We start from the raw sequence: 22,479 nt of genomic DNA on the forward strand, positions 1-22,479 counted from the left end.
TTGATAGTGGTATCCAGATGTATCGTCGGAGTGTGCTACTGTTGATTTTAAGCAGCCCTATCCTGATGTAACAGCTTGGTTACTAATGATGATGTCTGCAATATTGGTTAAAGTTACTAATATTCATTAAGGCGTTTTGCCCACGTGTACTGCATCAAATCGAGAATAGCTTTTGGTAGCACTAATTTTGAATTGGAGTTATCTGTTTGTTTTTGTCTGCAATTTACGACATTTCTATAAGTAAATCATGTTAATCTGAGTAAAAACTAGGTGTAGTTTTAGGCAGTGATAAAATACAACCACACCTGCTCGGATATGTTTTTCTAGGAAGAATATACTGAGTACATATTAGAGGATGATGATTATTTTCTCCTGATTATTACTTTCTTATTTCTTTTATAGTGGCAATTTTAATTATTCTTGACTGAGTTAAGGAAATGAAGAATCAAACTGGGTTAAAATGATTTTAACCCAAATTTCATTTTGAACTATGACAATGATGAGTTTAATCGAATGCAAGCTGATGAGCAATTTGCAGACAAGCAATACAATTTTTGTCAATGATGAAAACGAAATGGGGTGTCCCAAAAAAGAATACCCGAATACCCCGAAAACTCGAAAAAGTAACCCAAAACCCTCAATTTGGCTAACCCTAGGCCTAAAGTTGGTTTTTTGAGTCCCCTCAAGCGAAGTTCAAGTCTTTCATTCCCTACAACTTGTTTCAAAGTGAAAGCTAGGCGATCCGCCATATTTATCTGAGTAACCACTCTCCACATGTGGCCGGGCACCTTCATTTCCCGTCGGATGTACACTGTTACACTCTAGGTCTAAAAACCAACTTTAAGCCTAGGGTTGAAGGTTTTGAGTTACTTTTTTCGAGTTTTCGGGGTGTTAGGTTCTTCGTTTTCGAGGCACCCAACGAAATGCCCTTTTTATAATGTACTTTTTGAAGCAGTGTTACGAAATAGCAGGAAATTAAAAAAAGACAACAAATACCAGTAATCTCGCTATCTGATTGACTAATTAAGAGTCTTGACAACGCTGTTCGCGTCATTTTGGGAAATAAACCAATCATATTGCTAGCAAGTTTTTGACAACGCTTCGCTCTTTCTTTTTCTGATCTTGGGCACGCTCTGAAATAAACATTTACTTTGACGTTGAATGAATAATCTCGAATCCAAACTCGAACATGCCTTCCTCCCTGAATATTGTGGTAAAAAAGAAATAGAATGTAGTTCAGAGGTTTCTGTACTCTTATAGACAACGATATTCGTCATCACAGGTCAACATTGTGACCACTGTGATTAATATCGTTGTCGATAGGAGTAGAGACAACGCTGAACCACAACATTCGATTTATTATGTTACCGAGCAAAATTAAAGACGAAGACGTGTTTAAGCTGCATATAATTTGGCTAGTGTTTAAATTAATTTACGCATTGGTGTAGCTCCTTCATTTTGCGTATTGTACTTCCTAATGTCATTTAGGTTCTGCAAGTTTTTAATACGTGGCATTTCATGACCCACCAAGTAATTAAAAATGAAAGCGTGGTTTAGCGGCGTCGAAATAAATATTTGACGGGAAAAGCAATGATTGTATGCACCGGCGTATAAAAACTACAAAGGTAACGAAGAGCATTAATAAAATGTTGCTTCTCGATTTGTTTTTAAATTATCTCCTTGTCAAGTCGCGATCCACAGTTGAGAATTTCACTCAAGTCAAATCAGGACGTTCGTCTGCTGGCATGCTTGTTGAGAGTGTTTTAGAGTGAAATTGTCTTAGATTTCTTTTGGAAGAATCAAGAGAGAGACCCTTCAAAGTTCCCCTCAGTCTGGCACCCGAGTTAAACAAAGGCGAAAGGCAAAGAACAAAAAGTGACATTTTTCCCTTGGGATACACGCTTACGCTTGTATGTGTAAGTGTATTAGTAATCGCATAATTTTTATTATCTCGCAGCTTTTCTCGACAGTCAACCCTTTGTCGTTGCTATGTAAATTCCTTTCTTTGGACAAAATATAAAACCCGAAAACCAACAACCAGATGAGTCTCTAATTTAAAGATCCTGAGTCACGTCCGAACGTTGGTACGAACGACACTTTCAATTAACATGTAATAGCTCTGTTGTCTTCCATCGTTAAAGTTCTAATTTTCATGTGTCTGCTGAGTGAAATAAACGTCAACCAATTTCGTTAACAAGACATTTGCTGACAGCTTGAAGGCAGACTTTAACGCCTTGGGCTTTCAAAGTGTTACATTCACCACTGTACCGAATTTCAAGTATGAAAGGAATGCGGGGATAAAAACCCCGCATTCCATCAGGATACTTCCAGATAGACCCCGCTGCGTCTCGTCATGTTATTATTATGTAATTTCATTATGTCAAAATATTATTCACATTATTTGTGACTATCTAATTCGGTATGCATATTTTTTGTTAATATTGCTGCTGTGTTGTTTTATTTATTCTAGAGGAAAAGCGCAGAGAACAAAAGTTCTATAAGGAAAGACAGTTCTCTCCAACTACAAAAGGTACAATGTACATTACCACTGGCATGTACATGTACATGTACATGTACGTGTACATGTAAGTGATGCTGCAAACAGCCAGCAGCTACACACAGCAAAAGTAATGGTGAGAAGCTTCATGAGAGAATTAATCCCCAAAGCCTTTGTGTTTTTTTTTGCTTGTCTTCTGAACCACAATTGGCTTGTTATAATCCAAAAAAACTGGGAAGGTCAAGACATTAATTAAAATAATATGTTTGAGCACATGTGGGAAAGTAAGGACAAAACGCAATATGGGTTTACACTTAATGCAAACTAAATTTAGGAGGAAAAAACTCTGAGAAGTATGCCATTTGTTTCTTATACGAATGATAATAAATCATGACATTGTGTAATCTGTTTGTGGATTGTGCTCATTATGCCTTGTTCTCTGTGACATCTGTAAGTTACACAGCCACTGCCTGTATCAGGGTCATCAAAGTCAGTGAAAACACAAAAGACAGGTGTACCAAAAGTATGCAGCAACAAAGCAAAGATAGGAAAGAGCTACCATCGCACGAATGAACAAATTTCCCTTCAACTTGAAACATTCCGGTGAGTAATGGTGCAGTCTTAGTGGCTTCTTTTAAGTTGCAGGTTTATGTTTATGTTTCTTGGCTGAATCGTTTGCTTTTGGTCATTAAGCATTGTTGTTAATTTGTCACTTTTTATTTTCTTTATTTGCAGGGATGGCAGTGGTGGACCTGCGAGAATTGAGGTGATAATTAATACACCTCTGCCTCTTTTAAAATTCTAACTTGACAGCTGTATATATGACAACCTAATTTGAACTTTCATTGAAACTCATTTGATTCGTAAACAATTCGTACATGTACTAAGTATTATTTTGATCCGGTAAAAAACTGGCCAGCTGACAGGCAACAAACAGTATGACTATGACTGCATCAGCCAAGTCTTCTTTATTGAGAATTGGATGAGTCAAATACCATCTTAGAACAATATTGTGACAAACCTTTGCAATACAATGCTTTATTTAGCTACCACACTGACCTTGGGCTGCCTGTGGTCACAGTGTGATAGGTACTGGGTGCAGAGCATGAGGCCAAACCAATCCAATTTATTGGTTGTTTTTTCCTTCCTCAACCTTGCTCAAGGTCAATATAAGTGGTACATGCCCTAAATGTAAGTGACCAACAATTCTTCAGTGAGTAAGTCAGAGGTTTTCCTTTTTAGCCACTGCAAAAGAAGTTTATGAGGCTCTCAACACAGGTCACTATTGGACTGCTACAGAGGTTTCTAGCTGCCAAGCTGCAATTGGAATCTGAAAACATGGTAAAAATTAATTGTGCCCATTGTACATGTATTAGTTTATTAAAAATTTGAATTGTTTTTAAGATCATTTATCATGAGGTTTTTTTGAGCAGTTTCAAAAAAGCTTGAAACGAAAATCTTGCTCAACATTGAGAATTGTTAATGAATCCAAGTTCGAGTGAGGCCTAACACTACTGTGAAGTTTTAATACCCAATTATTCCATCAGAGATCAACCCTAGCATTGGAATTGGGGCCCACACAAGGACAGAGAAAAACTCTGACAAGGGTGGGATTTGAACCCACGACCTTCGGATTAGATCACCGCTGCTCTACCGACTGAGCTACAAGGCCAGAACGGGAGCAGGCCGTGGGTATGTGAGGTGTTAGTCACAAGGACAAATTCGGCTCGGCCCAAGCCTAATTTAGATAATCATTAATTGTTGTTGTGGACAACAATTAATGATTGAGAATTGTACTCACGACTGTGTGAGTCCCATCAAGCGTTGATTTTCTCCAGACCAGCAGTTACTAGAGATGCCCGTTGGTGGTGATAACATTATTATCACTTACACGCTCTAGGATCGCTTCTAGATGGGGCAATATTGAAATCAAGTTTTATAGATGTCTGTTTACCACATACATAATACATTTAGTAGTTTTGAGGAACATATATGTTCTTTTGTGTGGACGTTTAATAACTCTAATGTTATTAGTTACGTTTTTTACGCATTCACTTTTTAAGGCAATGTCTAGATCTATTAATGTGGTAGGGGCTAGTTAATAGGTTACTTTAGACGTAGTCTGCAGACAGGCTCTCCTTTCCACCGCAAAGACAGAACCTGCTCGCAGACTACTTTAGACGCTTTGTGCTATATAGCCAAGATATCGTTGACGTCACCTATTGTCATTAATATGCCAACCAGATCCTCATAGGCTGTCGAAATAAATGGTCTCTTTTGTTTCTGTGGTTGCACATTTGAATGACAAAAGCAATCAAAAGGGCGGAGAAAATCCAGTAAACCAATCAACAAGAACAAGAACAACAATATTTATTACAACACTTCACATCAGCATTAAATAGTACAATCTACAAGTGATGACTTAAGAAAAAAGTAAAGGAAATATAGCGAGAGTTCTTTACCCAAATTTCTAGGTTTAGTAATCTTAAAGTACATTCTTTATATATTTTAGATTTTGCAATGTTTTGATTAACATGTTTGATCCTCTTCTATTGCTCTTTTTTGTGATCGGATTCATAACAAGGGCGATAATTTCTCATATTTCAGGTCGGAATCCTTTATGATAAAACAGAGATGGGAAGAGATTTGACTCTCAAGGATATCAGCGACAATCTGTCACCTCAAGAGGTAACAGTTAAGTTCTCTTTGAAGCAATCTTTCACCTAAAAAAAATTCCGTACCCTACAGACGTCCGTGTTTCTATTTTGACCAGAAGGCGAGACTTTCACATCGACTTTTACTTGCTTTGCATTCTTTCTTGATCGGTTGCGCCGCCATGCATTTATCATCAGCTCCTCAGATCCTCTTTATCGATCAAGCCTCAGGTGTTCAAAAGGTGGGTAACGTCATTGGATAAATTACTATCCATTAGATAGCGCAATTGGTTTCGCTCTGACTTATCCCCTGAATAGTGATTTGTCCTGCGAATAGCGCCATCCATCGTTTGAGCGACTGGGGCCAGGTAGAGTAAGAATTCGCGACTGCTGCGGTCCCAAACGTAGCTGAACGTGACGGATCTGGCCACAGTCGTTAAAAAGGTGGATAACGCTATCCACCGGATAAATCACTATCCACTGGGTAGCGCAATATTGGTTTCACTATGACTCATCTATTGGATAATGATTTATCAGGCGTATAGCGCTATCCATCGTTTGAACAACTGGGGCCTGAGTTGTAAACAGTTCACAAGTTCGAAAGAGCGAAGTGATCCATTAAAGCAATCATGTTTTATTGACACCTGAAAAGTTCGGGTTGCTTCAGCGTGTTTTGAATCCGTGACCTCTGTGTAATGCCGGTGCGATGGTCTACCAACAGAGCCATGGAGCCGCTTATTTGGCAGCAGGTTAATTTGTTGGGCTCATGGACTAGTATACTAATTATATACTGAACGAAATGATACTCCCTCTCGTGTCTTCTTTGGAAACTCCATGTCACATATGAAATGAAGCATATACTGAACTGCGGATATGAAATCTAGTAAAGCTATGATCCTCGCAGATATGGACGCAATTTCAGCAATTGCGTAGAGGATCCTGAAAAATTCAGGACTTCAACGGGGTTTGAACCCATGACCTCGCGATACCGGTGCGACGCTGTAGCCAACTGAGTTATGAAGCCCCAAATGACCACCTCCCAACGTCAGTGGCTCCATAGCTCAGTTGGTTAGAGCGTCTCACCGGTATCGCGAGGTCACGGTTTCAAATCTCGTTGAAGTCCTGAATTTTTCAGACTTCTCTTCGCAATTTCTAAAATTGCGTCCATAACCGCGAGGATCATAGCTTCACTTAATTATATACTCAACCGAATATCACGTTACTGATTGGTCAATGACGAATGCATAAATAGGTTAGAGAAAGGAATTCGAAAGTTGCTGTGGAAACACAGCGATGGAGTAATTTTTATAATAAATAACAAATCGTATGAACTTGCCTGTGCATTTCGTGATTAATGGTCACTCGTAATGTTTTTCATAAGCCGTAAAAAACGTTGTCCCCGTAAATCACGAAATACACCCGTGTTCTTACGGTTTCGTATTTATGTTTCAAGTGCGGGGTATAGATTAATGTGGGAAGTGATCAGTGCTGCCAGGAGAACTTTCATTTAATCGTGCAATTTTGAGAACTTACATTTATTTCAATTTTCAAGTTCGTTCACCTTTTTGGTTTGACCATAGTTAGTAGTAGCTATGGTTTAACAAGCCAGTTGACGAATGTCGCTCACATTGCGCACAAAAGTTACACAGACACAGACATAGACATGGACATAGTTTATTTAGCCACGGGGAGCTCAGATAGGAGTCGTAACTCGTTAAAACGCTCTCGTAAAAAAAAGGATCGGTCGGAAAAAAAGGTAGAAGGAAGAACTGAATTGTGTACAATAGCAGAAATAATTATATACTTATTTACAACTTACGAATGATATGATGAGTGTAGAAATCTAAAAAGATATAAAATTTTCAATTAAGATCTATTTAAAGGGAAGATATCTGTTTACAAACATTGTTTATTCAAATGTGCCAACCACAGGAACAAAAGACCTTTGTTTCGACAGCCAATGAGGCTCTGGTTGGCACATTAATGACAATAAGTGACGATATCTTCGCTATATATTTCCGCGTCGTAATGAGCAGGAAGGGCCTTTAGAACAGTCATCAAGAGAAAAGTATAATTTCAGAGGGATCTTTTTTTAAAAGTCGCGAGATCCTCAGCTAGATGAACTTTTGCTGGCAAATTGTTGCAGATGCTACCTATATGATTAAAAGATACTGCAGCCACGATGTTTGGTTCACTCAATCACGGTTATCAGCTCATATACCATATTACTTAATATGGAAACTGATTGCGTCAAGTGTTGCCAAGCTGGAAACTGATTGGCTTTTATTTCCAAGAGTCCTAGGCGGTTCAGAATTGAACGAAAATTTCATAAAACAATTATTCCATTCGCGCTTGTTGGAGATGAGACTCGCCACTATCTCATATACAACGCGCGCTTATGAAAGAATTGTTAATTAATCCGTGGAAGTGAAAAAGGAAATTGAATTTCAGATCCCTCCAGCTCATGAACTGTGCCACGGATTTTCGTTTCCCTTTGCTAAATAGTTGAAATTTGCATTAGAGTTGTCAAAGAATTGTCAAGATTGAATTGTATTTTTTTTCTCCACCAGGAGCAGTCGTCGCCACTGGTTCTTCACTACCGGGCAATGGACAGAACAGAGAATACTGTTACATGACGTCAGTTGTCTGGCAGATAATGTCCTCGTAAAGAAATTATACCGACCAACAGGGTTTGCGTCAAGATGAAAGGAAACTGAAGTACACCACCTGTAAGAAAAAACTCTTGCAAAACAGTATTGTTTTTAAAGTTTCCTGAATTACTTCTGGAGAATGTCGTTTAAATGATTTGCGGCATTCACAATTTTTTCTTATGAAGCACATTCAAGAAACAACAGGTTTTAAGCAAACAAGAGAAACCAATAAAACAAAAACACCACTGTCATTTTGTCTCTTATAACTGTCTGGTTAGGACCTTTCAGCCTGTCCCTGGCTCTGTCATGCATTGGTAGAGGATGGTTTCCAATACGCGACGTCTGTTAACATTATCAATGTTTTTTTCAAATTTTCAATCCATTTATGAGAATCAAGCTGGAAAAAGAAATTGCGAAGGCCTCGTGCATGCGTCACTCATTTTAACAGTCGATGATGCACTTTCTGGCTTTAACGGGCCGATTACATGATCCGGGCTGGCCCGGTTAGGCGGGCAGGCTCGTTTACCCGAGATCCCACAACGTCTGAGAAAAAGACCAAAAATCAAGTTTGCTATTACATGAAAAAATCTCACCCTGGTGAGCCGAGATCCCGGAATTTCGATGCCAGGATCCCGGCTCAGCGGGCTGAGATTTTTCCATGTAATCGCGTTCACCGGAACAGCTCGGTTAGCCCGGCTAGCGATTTCTAACCACATTACTCCACTTTAGAGCAAAATGGCCCACGGAATACAAATGTAGTGGTTTTTTACGTATAAACAAAGGATAAATAAAATAGCAAACCTTGAGGCTTCTTTAAATTGTAGAATGGTGAATAACAATTTAGCGAAACAAACGTCTTTCCACTTCTTGTTGTTGTTATCTTTTCTTCATATGACATATTCTAAATTTAGCCCAAGCCAGGCTGGCTCACCTCATGCAGTCGGCCCCTAAGTGAGGAAGGTTAATCCCCGCATACCCTGCTATCTGAAGGTGCCCCTGCGCTTAATAAAGCACTCGAAAGGTGCTATTTAACAATTAGACCCGTAGCCTGCAAGGGCTACGGGTCAATAGCCCACGAGGCGAAGCCGAATGGGCTGTTGACCCATGGCCCTTTTTTGTTTTTGCAAATCTTGAATCGGTGGGCTGTGATGAATATTTTCCCCGAGAAAAAAAAAAATTTAAAACCGCTATTCTTTGCCTCCCTCCATAACCTGCACGCGAAAATGATTGACGAATTATGTCAATCACGCGTGAAAAGATTGACAGCCTTCACGGGCGATCTGCTACCTTAACACGTGCCTTAACGCTGATTGGCGCAGCAGAATTGGCTTTCAAGTAGGGGGCGGAGTTGTTCAGCAGACCGTGATCTGCACGCGAAATCCTCAAGCTCGATTTTCTAGGGGTTTCTTTCGACGCCAAAATTACAACTTCCCGGACCTCCTGTCCCGACTGGTTTTAAGAAATCGCTCCCAAATTTTCAATTCTAATAGATGATTGTACTACCCCAAATACCGTGAGAGGAATTTTTCGTCTGCCTTCGGAGACTGATTTTATGGAATTTTTTCTGCCCAAATTAAGTGTGAGATGAGAGTTTCGACTTGGGTGCGTGATATTTCCTTCAATTCTTTACAAATCAAAAATACGGTTGGACACGGTATTGGAGTGCATTCATCTGTGACTAAGATGCAACAAAGTGCGGTTATTTTCGCAATAAAGTGAAGGGGCAGGAGCTTCTGTAGCATACAAAAATTTGGTTTTATCAACGGAGTTGATAATGTAAATTGGCCACCGTACAGAGATTCTAAAAGGTGACGTTTCGAGCGTCTTCTGTAGCAGACTCGTTCTGAGTTTGAGGCCTCAAAATAACTAAAACTTTATTCAAATAATTCAATCTATTAGCTTTAATATGAGATATAGTCTGACCCTATACATTTTTCCCCGGACACCTCGTTTTCCTTTACCGAAATCTTAATTGACCACTCCCCATGGGGCTTTTCAGGTCCAGTGAAACACAATTACGACAGAACAGAACATTCAAAAGCAACTGTTAGGAATCCCAACTGGCCGGAGGCAAGCTAGTTGGCTATTTACAAGTGCAGCTGAAAAGTTGAACCAGAGACTACCAGGACCAAATTCAACTAGTGACCAGAAAGTGTCTTGAACCCGGGATCCCTGGATCTCAAGGCAAGCGCCCTAACCACTGGGCCGCACTGCCCATCAGCTTCTTCAACACGAAGAAAATGCGTGGACGCCTACGGAGCTCCGTTATAATTCGTGCAATTGGGAAAGCCTTCAACTGCAATCTATACGCGATGTTTTAGATGCCAATGTTTATGGGTTTCGTTTTGTAGATCTTCGGTCACTTTTATTCCTAAACTAGACCCTCCGTGAGGGTACACTGGGTAGCCTTTGGTACGTGCAGCGTTTCAGACAATTTTTTTCTAGTTGGGGGGTTATTAAGACCATTTAAGGGGTCACCCAGAAGCCATACCAGCAGAGGCCCTTTGGCTCACAGGTCCTCACACGTTCGTAGGACGAAACAGATCCTTTTCTGAGGTTAAAAACCTGGCTACCGGCCTATTAATTAATCATTTGTCAGAAAGAAGAAATTCCTGTCCTCTTTAGAAAAAATAAACTCGCATTGCTTACGTGTGGTAGTTACGTAACACAGTTATTTATTCCATATAAAATGTCAACTGAGCTGTGTGTTGTCTTCCAGGAGATTCAAGTCGTCCTTGCGTAATATGTAGTTCTAACAGTGCACGATATTGTTTTGGTATTGTCTATCATTGTAGTGCCATGATAGAAGTCTTGGGTAAATAACCTGAGAAGACATGTGGTTACTAGCAAAGTCCTGAACCCAGAAAGATTGAAGAAAATAAATGGGAATCGAGAAACATTGGCTTCTGGGCTGACATGTTGATAATTTTCAAGCTCCCCCACAACTTCTTTCACCACAAGTTTAAGCGTACCCTCTGAGCAGCTTTGTAATACTAAAAGTTAGTAAAGTTATGTCTTATCCGGCTGGGTTAGTATCTGGATGGGTGACCATATCCCTTCGTAAAACAGAAGCATTGGACCGAAAATACTATTAACGCTAACAAATGCACTTTATGCAAAAACAAATATTGATGCAAAAGTAAATTGATACACAGTTTTTAGAAAGAGCAGAAGGAAGTTTCCAGGAGGGTCGCTCTAGAATAACATATTTATGACATGAAAACAAACATTTTGGAGGATTTTTTCTACGTTCAATTTTATTATTGTACTTTTGGTTGCACAAATAAATCGCAAAATGGAAGGTGACATCGCCAGAATTCAGCGGGCGCCGTGATTAAGTTACCGCGGCATGTTTACTCGCCAAACAGTGAAGCATCTGTGTCAAATGATGGCAAGATACCGGGTTCTCGTAAGTTAATTTTTCTGTCAAGAGTTATAAAGTTTGACAATAAATGAGCGAATTCAAAACAAAGATCACAATCGCTTAAACTCTGAGTGAGGTTGACCATTGTTTCTGCAAAGTCAAAAATTTACTCTCCAAGACGACGTTATTTATCACCAGGTAATTCCATCATTTTGGAAATAGCAGCTACTTTATTATTCACCGGCGTCACAATTTTTGGCTGATTTGGGGGCTCATTAAGCATGCTTCCAACAGACCTGTTTATTTTCGTGAAACCTTTCCTGCTTACAGGCAATACTAAAAATATCTTCCGGTATCACGTTTCAACTTTAAGCTCGAAAATTCAATACACAACATGATATTGTAATTCACAAAGGCAGAAAATATCACAGAATCCTTTTCTAGCGAAACATTTTATTGAAACAAACAACATAAGATGCACTAAAACGCCATTCGCGTTGCAATGACTTTCGACGCCATTGCTGGTTAACGAGAATAACAAACTCACGAGGCAGAATGTATATTTATCTTTACTTAAGTTAGCACAACAGAAAAACGCTAACGTCATTTTGACACGAAAATGCTTTACTATTGCCATAAAAACTATCCAGTTAAGCTCGGATATCATAAAACATGATGAATTTCATAAAGGCCACCTTTTCCAGCGAACGATTTTTTGAAACAAACAACATATTTGCTATTAGAGGCAAAAACCCGTTCCTATTTCATTGCGTCCGTGAAGAGAAAAAACTCAATCGTGTCAAATATGCGCAATAATATTACAACAAACTAAAATTTCAGGATCAAACCGTTTCCATGAAGAACCTTTTCCTTGAATAATGAAGCACAAAAATAGACGATAAGCTTTTTTACCTGAAGACTGTGCAGAGTTGATCACAGATCCACTTAAGGACATTCGCGCCAATTGTTTCTGCGCATCCTTACTGCGCACGCAAATGCACACGCCGCGTCATACACGAGCGCGCTCGCTAAGTAATAAAATGAGAACTGATAGGGCAAAAGGCCATTGCTATAGCTTTGCCTGGATTTAACGGTCTTGGACGTTCGGTGACCCCTATTTTTCTTTCCAGAAACGGATTTTATTTACAATTATCTCCACGTTGTCCAAAAATGAACAAAAAATCAATGTGGGAAGTTCAAAAAATTTCAAGATTTCTGCTCACGGGACATCAAATCCTTCCATCTTGCGGCTGCAAGGCGCGTGAAACTGTGGTCGCTAAATGCGAACTTGATGTTTAAGGGAACCTCACCAGTTGACTAAATTCACTTAATTAGTCCACTTAAACAATATTTGGCAGAGAAGATATCACTTCAAAGATTTAATTGCAATATATTTGGGTTTACAGACACTGGCCTTATTCGATAACGAAGCCCGATTTTGTCACATTTTGGGTGTTTTTCCGGACATGTTCTCTCCAAAACGAAGTCGGTGACCCCCCATTTTTTTTACATTTCTGACATAACTAACTCATCATCTTACAGTGGTAAAAGTTTCAGAAGAAAATCAATGTTGAAAAAATTCGCGCGAACGTCCTTAAGGTGTTCGATTCGTTCTCTGTCTTTGTTGAACCCATAAATTACCGGAGAATTTTCTATTTGGTTTCAGTGTTCTACATAACAGCACACTTGGTAAAATCTTAGAATGCAGTTCACTTTGATTTCGGCTCGACGGGCGACAGATTGTTGTCGAAGTCCATTACTCGTCGCTTTTAAAGGGGCTAGGTCACGCAATTTTAGGCAATTTCAGCATTGATCAAATGGTCATAGAATTAACTGAAATAACAAAATAACGGCTCAAAACTATAGAGGAACTCAAACAAAACACAGGAAAGCTAAGGAGGGAAAAGGATGGACAAAACTGGGGAGGATTGATATGGATTGTATTTGGGTAAATTTGAAAAACGTCGGCCCACCTTTTTTCAAATTTATATCAGTTTATATCAAAATGTCATTTAAACAGCTGGAAAATTATTCTCAATTGTTACGTGGCCGTGATTTTGTAAATGAAAGACTCTTGCTCTGCCAATTTGACGTTTAGAGCTCATAACTAACAAAATTAAACAAAATTACCTAAAACAGCGTGACCTAGCCCCTTTAAGATTCCACCGCCTGTCTTGTTCAGTATCCAATTGACTTGCCATTATTGAGCTTCATAAGGGTATATTTTGTTCAAAGATCCACTAAAACGCCATTCGCGTTACATGACTTTCGACGCCATTGCCGGTTAAGTTTATCGTTCTACCGTGTCCAACAGAGAAATCTACGCATTTCCACTACCCTCTCTATTCTAAGAAAATACGAGCAGAAGGCTCTATGCTCAAAGACACCACTTAGCAGGAGAGTGACAGGCAAGACTTTTACCGACACGGAAAAAAAATGAAAAATAAAAAAATAAAAAAAAGAAAACAAACAAATGAAACGCAGATCCCGACTGGGTTTGCCATACTGGCAACCCAGTAATGAGATCTCTTTGACGAGTTCTGTCTCCCTTAAGCTATTAATGTTGATGGCTGCCTTGAATTATCAGCCATGCTTGGATAAGTTGGAACAACAGCAAAGCGCGATGCAACTCCTTTTTCAAGTGTGTCCTCGAGTTTAGACCTGTTTAAGGCTTGGTCCACACGTAACCGGATTATGACGTTATAAATTCAGATCCAGTCTTTACTGCGTAAATATTCAACATGGCCGCTGAACAAAATGCCGTCGCTTTTCTTGTCGCCAACGGTTGTGTGACGAGAATGGATACTCCCAAATAAGGCGAGACTCGTAGTTTTGTGCATATAAAGTACCATATCATCTTACCAAATTTTATAAAGTTTAAATATGGTGTCATCACAACAATTTATGAAAGCTAACCATTTCGAATCGGCGCTAAGACCTAATCACTATAGATCAGTGCCTAACCCAGCAGTTATTCTCTGCCTAAACAGTGTTGTTTATCTGCCAAAGCGGGTGTCAAGTATTGCCACATAACGTCACCAACTGTTACACTTGTCACGAAGTGTCTCGCCTTATTTTGGAGTATTCATTCTAGTCGTGACTCGTCGCCAACTCCCACGCCTGATGGCGCATGCTTTGTTGACAGTAGTAACGAAGGAGTCCTGGGTGCTAGAACGAATAGATCTGGATACTTGTGAACGGAGGCGGGTCTAAAACAGAGGTCACATTCCCCAGGTCAACACTAGAAGTCCTTGCTCCAGTTATGAACAACTAAGCCAAAAAATCTCCCTAGACCTGAAACAACATTTTTGTAGAGTGATTAGGGCTAGGAAACACTTTTGATGTTGTTTTTATGTCTGTAGCACAGTGGAATGTGACCTGTGTCATTTCGTATCATCCAAACCCAAATTTACCCATCAAGTGGGCTCAGGGAAACGCGTGGTCCTTTCTCACCCTCCTGTCTGCTGCTCGCATCCAGTCTTTCCTTATTTTAGCAATTCAGAGCGGCTCGTTAAATATGTAGCTATTTTCAGATCAAGACGCACCTGGGAACATAAAATTACATCGTAACATGGTTCGCACAGAGTTTTCGTTGCAAAATCAAAGACTTTTTCCAGACTTCCAAAATGCTAATTTCTTTTTCCAGACCCAAGTTTAGCATATATAGTTTGTCCCATGGTGCTCTATGAACATACAGTAACCACATAACCACGATGCAGTGCTGGTGTAAGAGAGATCTGAGCCTTCTGGGTCTGTGATTGAATATTTTCGGCAAAGACGAAATTTTAAATAAGATTTGACTACCTGCAAATATTCACTTAGTAATAGAGCACTTGTTTCAGTTTTGAAACCAAAAAATTATCCAGACTTTTTCCAGGTCTGGAAAACTGGTTTGCAAATTTTCAGACTTTTTCAAGAATTCAAGACTTTGTACGAACCCTGTCGTAAATGATATTTTCGATACAATGAGCAGGGATACCATGACAAATTGTGGCTTGTTAATTCATTGTCTTTATTTAAAAAACACACTAGGTTAAACAATAAAACAAAGATGGCTCCTGGTTCAAAATGGCTTGAATCAACTGGCATCAACTGTGACACTATCTTCACTGACCCTACAGCCGCTTCTTGTTCCCTGTTTAAAATACACTACTTCTTACAGGAACTGATGCAACAAATGGCCAAAAATAATCTTTAAAAGTCCCCTTTGTTTATTAAAAAGCATTAAAATCGTTCTGTATCGATTCGGTGGCTCAGTGGTTTACAATGTCAGCTAATGCACGGTATACGCGAAGATTTTTTACAAGCATAGTATTTTTTGCACTGACATTTATGGCGGCATGTCCGATGTAACGCAGCGCATGTTATTTGATGGCTATGCGGATACGTGTGACTTAAGCCATACGACCATATCAACTTCTCTTTCTTCTTGGCCGCCTTAATAAGATGGCGAATGCACAAAATTAAACATTGCGAGTCAAAGCAGCCTCTTTTTGCCAACGATCAGCCCATCGTTTTGAATTTTTATGAGAGTATTCTCCCAAACTCAGCCTTCCGTCAACGAGATAGGCACAATACCAACAAAATCGGTCTTTCACAGTTTCCTTAGCATCTGTTTGAGAGCTGTTTTCCTCAAAGAGACAGGGGATAACGGATTTCCTTCTATGTTCTCGTGATTTAGCAAATAGTTTGAACCCAATGCCCTAGTACTGGCATTGGCTGTCTGTTTTTCGTCCAGTGACAACTATACACTAGTTTCATTCCGTGGCGGTTCAGGGGTGGAACGCTTTAAGTGAGGCAAAGGAACAAAAACCGCCGGTTTCGGCATATCACTAGTCCACTCTTTTTTGGCGGATTTTTGCCGATCTTCTTTCCAGGATGACATGGATGACCGCGGGGTCCGCTCTTTTGGCGTGTCGCCTGTACTCGACACTGGTAATTTATTGTACGTCTTTGTCGGCTGAGAGCTGTGATCAGCAGGAGGTGTTCGATGTTGCCGACGTGACTGCCTGTCACGCGGCCTCGTTTCAATACCAAGGTTTTGATGAATGTCACGCGCAATTTGATAGGGATTGCGTGACCTTCGGCGTGAAACGCGTATTCCTTTAGGTTGTTCTCTACTGCCACTGGGACCGTTTTGAGGTCTACTTGCATTCTGATCAACAGACACGCCTGGTGTCTGGTTGGTTGACGTTGACTTTTCATCAGGATTTATAGCTTGTGGTGGCTCCCGCGGGCCCTCCCCAGCGTACTGGTCACGTGGTCTTTCCACACTTTCCTGAACTTGAACACGAGCAGATTCATTTATTACGTTTTGATCATGTGGAGTTTGAGAAAGATCACGGAAACATTCGTTTTCATTGGGCTCGTGCGTCCTTGGAACCGAACTCTGGTCACTTGGAGCCTGGATAATTTCATAAAGTCGCTCACTGGGGAATTGATCGCGTCTCACGTGATCACGAGTCAGGAGAATCTCATAAGGTCTATCACTGGGTTGATCGCTTGTCACGTGATCAAGAGGTACAACGTGATGTTGACCACGTGGCCTTCGAGCAAAACTCGCGTCATGTGCCACACGACTGTGATCAGAAGACCTTGGAGTAAGGCTTGGTTCATTAGGGTCAGGTGATCTTGGGCGAACGTTTTCAGGTGATATATAAGAGTATTCATGTAACCGTGGAGTTCCCGTTGGACTGCCAGGTTGTCCGTGTGCTGGACTTTGCTCGTGAGGTACTTGATAGTTGTCGTGTAATCGCGGAGATACTTGATCTAGTGCCCTCTGACACAAATCCTGCGCTCTTGGCGAGGCCAGTGAATCATACTGGAAGCGATAGTATTCATAAGGTGACCGTCGATGAGTTAGAGTTGGAACTTGATTGACATCACAATTTGGTTGCCCTGGATTCGATTCTTCTGGTGCTGCCTGATACTGGTTATCCAAGTTTGGACTTGACGGTCGATCCCGCGGATGATCATACTGATCACGACCAGGTTGTGCAAGATAATGTTCCCTTCCGCTCCTTGGCAGAGGCAGTATTCGATAGTGGTCTCGTGGTTTCTCTGAGACCGCGCGTGGTTCGTAAGGAATGTGATACCGCTCACGAACAACTACGTGATCCCGGGGTATCTGGCGCGGGATGTTGTTTGCGCCCACAGGGATCGAATAATGATCGATGAGCTCCTGATCAATACCTGGAGGTCTTGACGTATGATGACTATCTCGGACTTCAGGTACAGCGGGGTGGGTTTTCCTGTGTGGGAGAGGGGGCACTCCCTCTGAGCCATGAGATGACAAACCACGGACAGGAGGCTCCAAAGGAATGGACACCTCAGACGCGGAACATGACACGTTTTTATTGACTGTATCCACAGCATCACGAGCGCTCGCGGGTCCGTCCGACGGAGCAACATTGGACGCTGTATCAGTAGCGATCTGTAGACTGGATTGAATAGAGCTTGCAGTCCCCTCTGGTGGGGCCAACGGGGCTTTACGGCATTCCTCTATGGTAGGCGTTGAACACGTCTTTTCCGTATAACTGTGTCGATAACTAGCAGATTTTTTCAGCAGCTTTCCTCGGGGTTTGTATTGTAAGGGAAGAGGAGCAGAAGCCCACGACTGTTTATCAGACACTGAAGCAGCTTTCTCAACTTGTAGTTCTTTTTCTGGCAAATCAACCACCTGTTTGTTGAGTGTTATGGCGGCTGAAGATGGCAAAGATACATTTGACAAAGAATCACCGTCTCCCATGGAAAGCAAGTTCTTGGCACCATGAATTTCCTCGCCAGGAAATTGTTCCACCCCACCACTCGTGGAATCCTGTGCGGTTATATTCGCTGGAATATCATCTGAATCATCAGCTTGAAGGATTTTCCCTTCAATTTCATACCTTTTTCCAAGAAGGCAGCGGCATTTGCAAGAAATTTTGCGCCACAGAAAGCGAAACCTTTCCTTTTTAAAACAATGGAAGAAAAAAATGACCACACCCAAGACAATAAGCGCTACTGCTAACAAGCAGTGAAAAGTGATATAAAGCGCAAAATTCTGCCGGTAACGAATCAACAATATTCCCAAAGCAATGTTTGCAACAGTAACCAATAAAATAACGCAGTTCCCTCTTAGGAGGTCGTCCATTTCAACTCTGTCTGGTAAAGCCGATTTATCCACACCACCCACATTCTCTTCTTGTCCGGTTGGCGACGTGTTTTGCTGAATCACCAATGCATTTTCCTCTGCTACAGTTTCTGTTCCATCGCCTTCTGATTCCATTTGTAACAAGGTATTGTTATCATAACTGTCTCTGATTAAGTTTGACAAGCGAAGAAAGATGATTACATCAATAAGTACTATCAAGCAGGCTGGACCAACAAACGCCCCGTAGAATGGATTTGATCGCAACAAGCAACTGCAAAGAAACGATTAAAACATAAACTTAGAAGGAAAAGAAATATGAACAAGTCAGTACTTCTGATCTTCGTCTGTCCTCAGTTGTGGCATTTTTGAGGCTACCTCTATTTGGAAATTTGCCAAAATTTCCCAAATCTACCCACTGCAGCAGTGAGAGGCTGAAAACCTTTCAAAACGTCATCACTTAAAAAGCACGTTTTGATCCTGCCAAGATACATTTAATCCATCGTTTAACTTTTCAACTGTTTCTTCAAAGCTCTTACTAAAGCAATTTAAATGAAACGTTCACCTTCAGGCATGTCAACCCCATTTAACCGACCGGGTCATTCTTTACGGATAAAACTTTCATTAAAAAACGTTCCCTAATTGTTTTCGTTTCCACGATTGCGACTAATAAGCTACAAAAGGTCGCCGTTCTCACTTTAAACTAACTTACCCAAAGTTGCCAATTAAATTATTTGCAACTTCAGTTATATAGGACATGATTGGTGCGTCGGTTTACGCTACGAATTACAGACACAGCTTTGAGAAAAAAACTCTCGTGTGTTTTATGAAAAAGGTTTAAGTCCACCAGGTAAGGCCTTTAAATACAACTCTGATGGTGGTCTCTAGTGTCCTTTCAAGAGTACTGGCGTCAAATGCTTCTAAATTAATATAGATTTTTTTAAAAATGAAGTTTGTTCGAAAACTGTAAGCATAAAGAGGAGGATCCAAGAGAATGAAAAAAATAATGAGTAGGAGTTCTCGTTTGAGAAAAAAAAATAAGCAATCGCAATAAGCGTTCATTGTTTTCCCTCAGTACCATGTTCCACAACGAATCATGAAGTCAAATGGGGCCTTGAGCAACTTTTCTAAGTTCAGGTTTTATTCAAAGCTCTCGCCGATCTACGGCGTCATCGGACAATACCAAAATTGAGAATTGTAGCTTCAAACCTCGCTTTGTCTGTTTATTCGTAACCAATAACAGTTGTTTCCATAAGGCTTGGGAAAATCGCGTGAAATTGCCCAAAGTGCTCGCAATCAGATTTAATGTAAATGAAAGTAATTTAGTTTAAGGGGTTGCGTCAGAAAATATAACCAAATTCAGCGACTGCAGGGCTCGAAATAACGGCCGGTCAACGGACAATGTCCGAACTGATTTTGGAGTTGACCGGTCAACCTTTCGTCTTGCCGGTCAAGTTCACCGGTCACATTTGATCGTTTTGAAAATGAAATAAATTAAAATTTCCATGCTGTTCAGTTGTTTCAGTTGTAGCAAGTCGCTGTGTATTGTCATTTGCGGAACTTTGATCTGAAGCAACAAGAACCGTTGTTGACAATGAGTGCTTTAAATTAAAGTGCTATAAGCTCTAAGCAACAACTTTTTTTGGAAATATATAACGCCAGTTTTGGTTCATGGGCCCATGTTTTAAGAGTTATTTATTTTTATATAATTTGACAGGCCAGAAACGGTACGTGACCGAGCTAAAATGAATTTGGCCGGTCATCGTGTCCGGAGACTTTTCGGAAATTATTTCGAGCCCTGGACTGGGATTTCGCAACCAAATCACGAGAAAGGTGAAAATACCTACTTTAAAGAATGGAAAAAGGTTTGAATAAAACAGCAAATATACAAAAGGAGGTCTCAAGGGATAGGCAAGAAGATTAAAATGAATTGCAATTGAACAGTTTTTGAAAAATTATCTCTGTTGTTTGCAACTTAAATTATTATGTATGCTTGACAGACATTTATAAAATAATTAGGATAGTACGCGCACTCTCAATGGTCAATAGATGATAGTATATAAACACGGCTGTGACATCACATGAATTTTGATTGGTTATGTGTTGTTAGAGGCACGTTTTGATTGGCTAGTGGGAAACACTCGGGGATTTGGGAGAATTCTCGACAGTTATGCAAACCCTCGACTGCGTCTCGGCTCGAATTCTCCAAAATTCCCCCTCGTGTTTAGACGACGCCACGTAAACATGGAAAAGACCTCGAATTGCTTAATTAATAATTGTCACGACCCATTGATTTGTTAAGTTTAAAGATAAGTTCTGGGTTAGATTGCATAGCGAGTACGGACGAGTAATTGGTATAACTAAAGAAAATCTGCTGCACAGCCTCTTTGAAAACAAGGCTTGTGGATGTATTGGGCATCCAACGTCAAATCAGGAACGCAGACATTAGGTACTGGTTTCTAGGTCATTACTGTACTTACTAATCTTCGACTTGATAATTCTCCACATTACCAGCAATGGTGATTCCGCAAATAATAAGTGGTATACCTGCAGTGAGACGGAGAAATCAACAAGAATCCCACAGTCAAGTTTCCCAAGCCCTGCTACGTCTATATTTGAAAGAGAAAGAAAGTAACTAAAAGAAAAGTCCACAACAAATGTTTGCTCCGCAAGACTGGCCAAAGCTTTTCAAGTTATTTTTGAATTGCGTCGCATCTTTTACCGCCCTACTCCAAGCCTGAAAAATAGGATATATATATATATATATATTGGGGGGGGGGGGGGGTGGGAATTAGTGTCGCACCTCTTGTTGAACACTATATTTCATTGGCTGTATAGTGTCGTGCTTCATATTGTTTTGTGTGCTAAATCCATTATCTTTGTTCGTTCTATTGTTCTTTTGGCCAATCCTGAAGCCCGTTCAATAAGGAACGACACGACCTAGGATTTTTCCCTTTCCATGTAAAGCAATTTGTTTTGATAACAATTCATACCAACCCTTTCTGTAGTGTCCAACTCGCGTTTTACGGCTAATTATAAAGCTCTTTATTCAACCGTTTATTTTGGGTCTGAAGGGATTCAGGCTAAAAAGACTTACCCCAACTCGTCATGTAATATCTAAGAACAGGATTGTATTCTTCAGGTTTAATGGCTGTTCGTATTAGTCGGTGAAGACAAATTCCACTGCATCCAATCCACAGCAATGAAGACAACACAAAATAATGTAGTAGAACTCCAACTGAGCGACACACAAGCTTATTCGAAACTTGATTGATTCCCGACACAAAAACGACAATTGTCACCAGCAATGCAAGGCACTCATTCATCAACATCGCCGCGTCATCTCTGTCGAACCGTAGCTCCCTGAAAAAGAAGTGATAAGTTATGATTAGTGCGGGGTACTTCTTTTCCGAGTCATGTCACGTCTCGGTCGTTGGAAAATAGGCCATTGTACAGTTGTTTGCTCAGTGATCTAGCCTATGAATGGCTGCGAGGCTGCCGATGACCTTGTATTGATACAGACTTCACTGCTTTTATCATGTTAATAATATACATGAAAAAATTACTCGATTCTGATTGGCTGAGAGCTGTGCAGTTCAAGTGTAACACAGTGCAAAAAGTGTAATACACCAGGCCTATGGCTCGCGCAATTTTGGTCGTCTTTGAAAAATTGTGTATTCTAATTACCGTCACTTGCAACTTAACTACCTGTCCACACGCGTGACAAAAACATGTTCTGCCGGCCAATCAAAATTCAACGTTTTGACACTCAAACTTCAAAGTTTACCCGCCCACTTAGGAACGTTTTGGCGCCAGTTACGCAAATGATCGCAGCTGATTTATTTGCCGTTTGGCAAGACATGGCCTTTACAATAAATAAGCTAGGTAGGAATTTCAAGCAAGGTGTTCAAAACTGCAAAAGACAAAATGCCCGTACGCGTTGCTGACTTTGCTTCCGGTGAAGTGTTTGCGGAATGGCGCCAAAACGTTCCAAAGTGGGCAGGTAACCTTTTACGTTTGATTGTCAAAACTTTGAATTTTGACTGGCCGGCAGAACATGTTTTTGTCAAGCGTGTGGACAGGTAGTTGCAAGCGATGGTAGTTTACATTGACAGAAAAGCACAAGGGTTTGTATCAACCCCAGGGTCGAAGGCAGCCTCGCTTCCATTCTTAGGCCAGGTAAC

At 40.5% G+C, this 22,479-nt stretch overlaps 2 protein-coding genes across 2 annotated transcripts in view; one reads left to right on the forward strand and one right to left on the reverse strand.

Annotated features, from left to right (window-relative positions):
• LOC138007017 (polycomb group RING finger protein 6-like) overlaps positions 1-8,053 on the forward strand; it is a 21,011-nt gene extending 12,958 nt beyond the window's left edge. Inside the window, exons 5-10 of the mRNA XM_068853688.1 lie at positions 2,471-2,530; positions 2,953-3,100; positions 3,233-3,263; positions 3,740-3,838; positions 5,105-5,185; positions 7,722-8,053. Coding sequence (XP_068709789.1) covers positions 2,471-2,530; positions 2,953-3,100; positions 3,233-3,263; positions 3,740-3,838; positions 5,105-5,185; positions 7,722-7,787 — 485 coding nt within the window. The 3' untranslated portion in view covers positions 7,788-8,053. The remainder of the gene's footprint in view (positions 1-2,470; positions 2,531-2,952; positions 3,101-3,232; positions 3,264-3,739; positions 3,839-5,104; positions 5,186-7,721) is intronic.
• Positions 8,054-15,161: 7,108 nt separating this feature from the next.
• LOC138007018 (adhesion G protein-coupled receptor A3-like) overlaps positions 15,162-22,479 on the reverse strand; it is a 42,141-nt gene continuing 34,823 nt past the window's right edge. Inside the window, exons 17-19 of the mRNA XM_068853689.1 lie at positions 21,393-21,658; positions 20,776-20,842; positions 15,162-18,569 (exon numbers count right to left, since the gene is read on the reverse strand). Coding sequence (XP_068709790.1) covers positions 15,911-18,569; positions 20,776-20,842; positions 21,393-21,658 — 2,992 coding nt within the window. The 3' untranslated portion in view covers positions 15,162-15,910. The remainder of the gene's footprint in view (positions 18,570-20,775; positions 20,843-21,392; positions 21,659-22,479) is intronic.

Source organism: Montipora foliosa, chromosome 6 (genome assembly GCF_036669935.1).
Source record: "Montipora foliosa isolate CH-2021 chromosome 6, ASM3666993v2, whole genome shotgun sequence".
Lineage (NCBI taxonomy): Eukaryota > Metazoa > Cnidaria > Anthozoa > Scleractinia > Acroporidae > Montipora > Montipora foliosa.